The 1302-nt window shown below is 49.4% G+C and overlaps 1 protein-coding gene across 2 annotated transcripts in view; it reads left to right on the top strand.

Annotated features, from left to right (window-relative positions):
• Nucleotides 1-1302, top strand: part of PIK3R3 (phosphoinositide-3-kinase regulatory subunit 3) — a 147248-nt gene that overhangs the window by 94873 nt on the left and 51073 nt on the right. The window contains exon 1 of one of the 2 annotated variants that reach the window (XM_019501381.1): nt 30-282. The exons of the other annotated variant lie outside the window; for it this stretch is intronic. Coding sequence (XP_019356926.1) covers nt 177-282 — 106 coding nt within the window. The 5' untranslated portion in view covers nt 30-176. Of the gene's footprint in view, nt 1-29; nt 283-1302 lie in introns of those variants that run through there. 2 annotated transcript variants of the gene reach the window in all.

Below are 1302 nucleotides of genomic sequence, written 5' to 3' on the forward strand. Positions count from 1 at the left end.
ACACATCCCTCCCCCCCCAAAAAACCCACCCTTGTTTCCTTTTTTTTTTTTAATTCTGATTTAAACCCGACGATCAAGGGAGTTTTTAAATTTTTTTTTAAATAAATATTTCTGTTTAAAAACCGGGGGGGGGGGCGCCCTCGGATGCCCCCCCGCGTCCTCTCGGGCCCGCCGCCATGTACAACACGGTGTGGGCCATGGAGCGCGATGACCCTGACTGGAGGGAGGTGGTGATGCCCTACTCCACCGAGCTCATCTTCTACATCGAGATGGACCCACCAGGTAGGCCTCGCTCCCCCGCCCTTTATTGGCATTCTCCCCCCCCCCCCCAAAAAACGGAAAGCCCCCTGAGTCTTTGATTTGCCTGAAGAAAAGGGGGGGGCACTTTAATTCCCCCCCCCCTTTTTATTGTAATTATCTCCCCCACAAAAAAAGAAAAGGCCCTGGGAAAGTCCCCTGAGTCTTTGCCTGGAGATAAGGAGGGAGGGGGGCTGGAGGCTTGCACCTTAAAGGCTAACTCTGTCAGAGGTGTCGGGGATGGGGGGGAGGAGAACTGCAGCTCAGTAGCTCTGATGGGCATTCAGCTTGGCACTGAAAATAAAGGACCTGCCAAAGCCCCTCCTGGTTCCCTGGACTATTTGGGTCTTCATCCCTGCCCCCCTGAAAATTAACAATTTGCCAAAGGGTGCCCCCCACCCTGCTTTCTGGACCCCCCCCCCTTGATGATAAAGGACCAGCCAAACCGTTGTGCAGGGGGCTGGGGGCTATGGCAGGCCATTGATGAGGGAGGTGAAGAAACCAAAAAGGAGGGAGTGAGGCTGGCTGCCTCCTCTTTTTGCTTCTGATTCTGTTTTATTTTTAATGTTCTTGTTGAACGGGATGTGTGTGGCTGACTTCTCTTGCAGGTATCGCTTGCTTTATTACCTGCTTGCGGCTCTTCCCAGCCTGCCCTGCTTGAGATCCTGCACCAGACTTTTCCCTTTACTTTATATGTCCTGAGCCTTACTGAAAAAGGCTCAAGTCTTTTGGACCTGGGAAATTTGATTCTCTCTCATCCTGGTTCTCTTGAGGAGTGATTTTTTTTTTTTTTTTTTTTTTTTTTTTTTTTTTTTTTGGGGGGGGGGGGGAGTTACTCTTTTTACTGCTACTTTTTTTTTTCCTTGAGCTGCATTTCAGTCGGGGTGTGTGGAAGGTTTTAATGCAATGCATGATGACTACTACTGTAGATGGGGACTTCTAACAATGCATTGTTCTAAACTTGCTTAGTTTTCTAGATGTGGTCGAGGGCTCACTTTTGTGTCT

Source organism: Gavialis gangeticus, unplaced genomic scaffold, assembly GCF_001723915.1.
Source record: "Gavialis gangeticus isolate Ggan-Ray unplaced genomic scaffold, GavGan_comp1, whole genome shotgun sequence".
NCBI lineage: Eukaryota > Metazoa > Chordata > Crocodylia > Gavialidae > Gavialis > Gavialis gangeticus.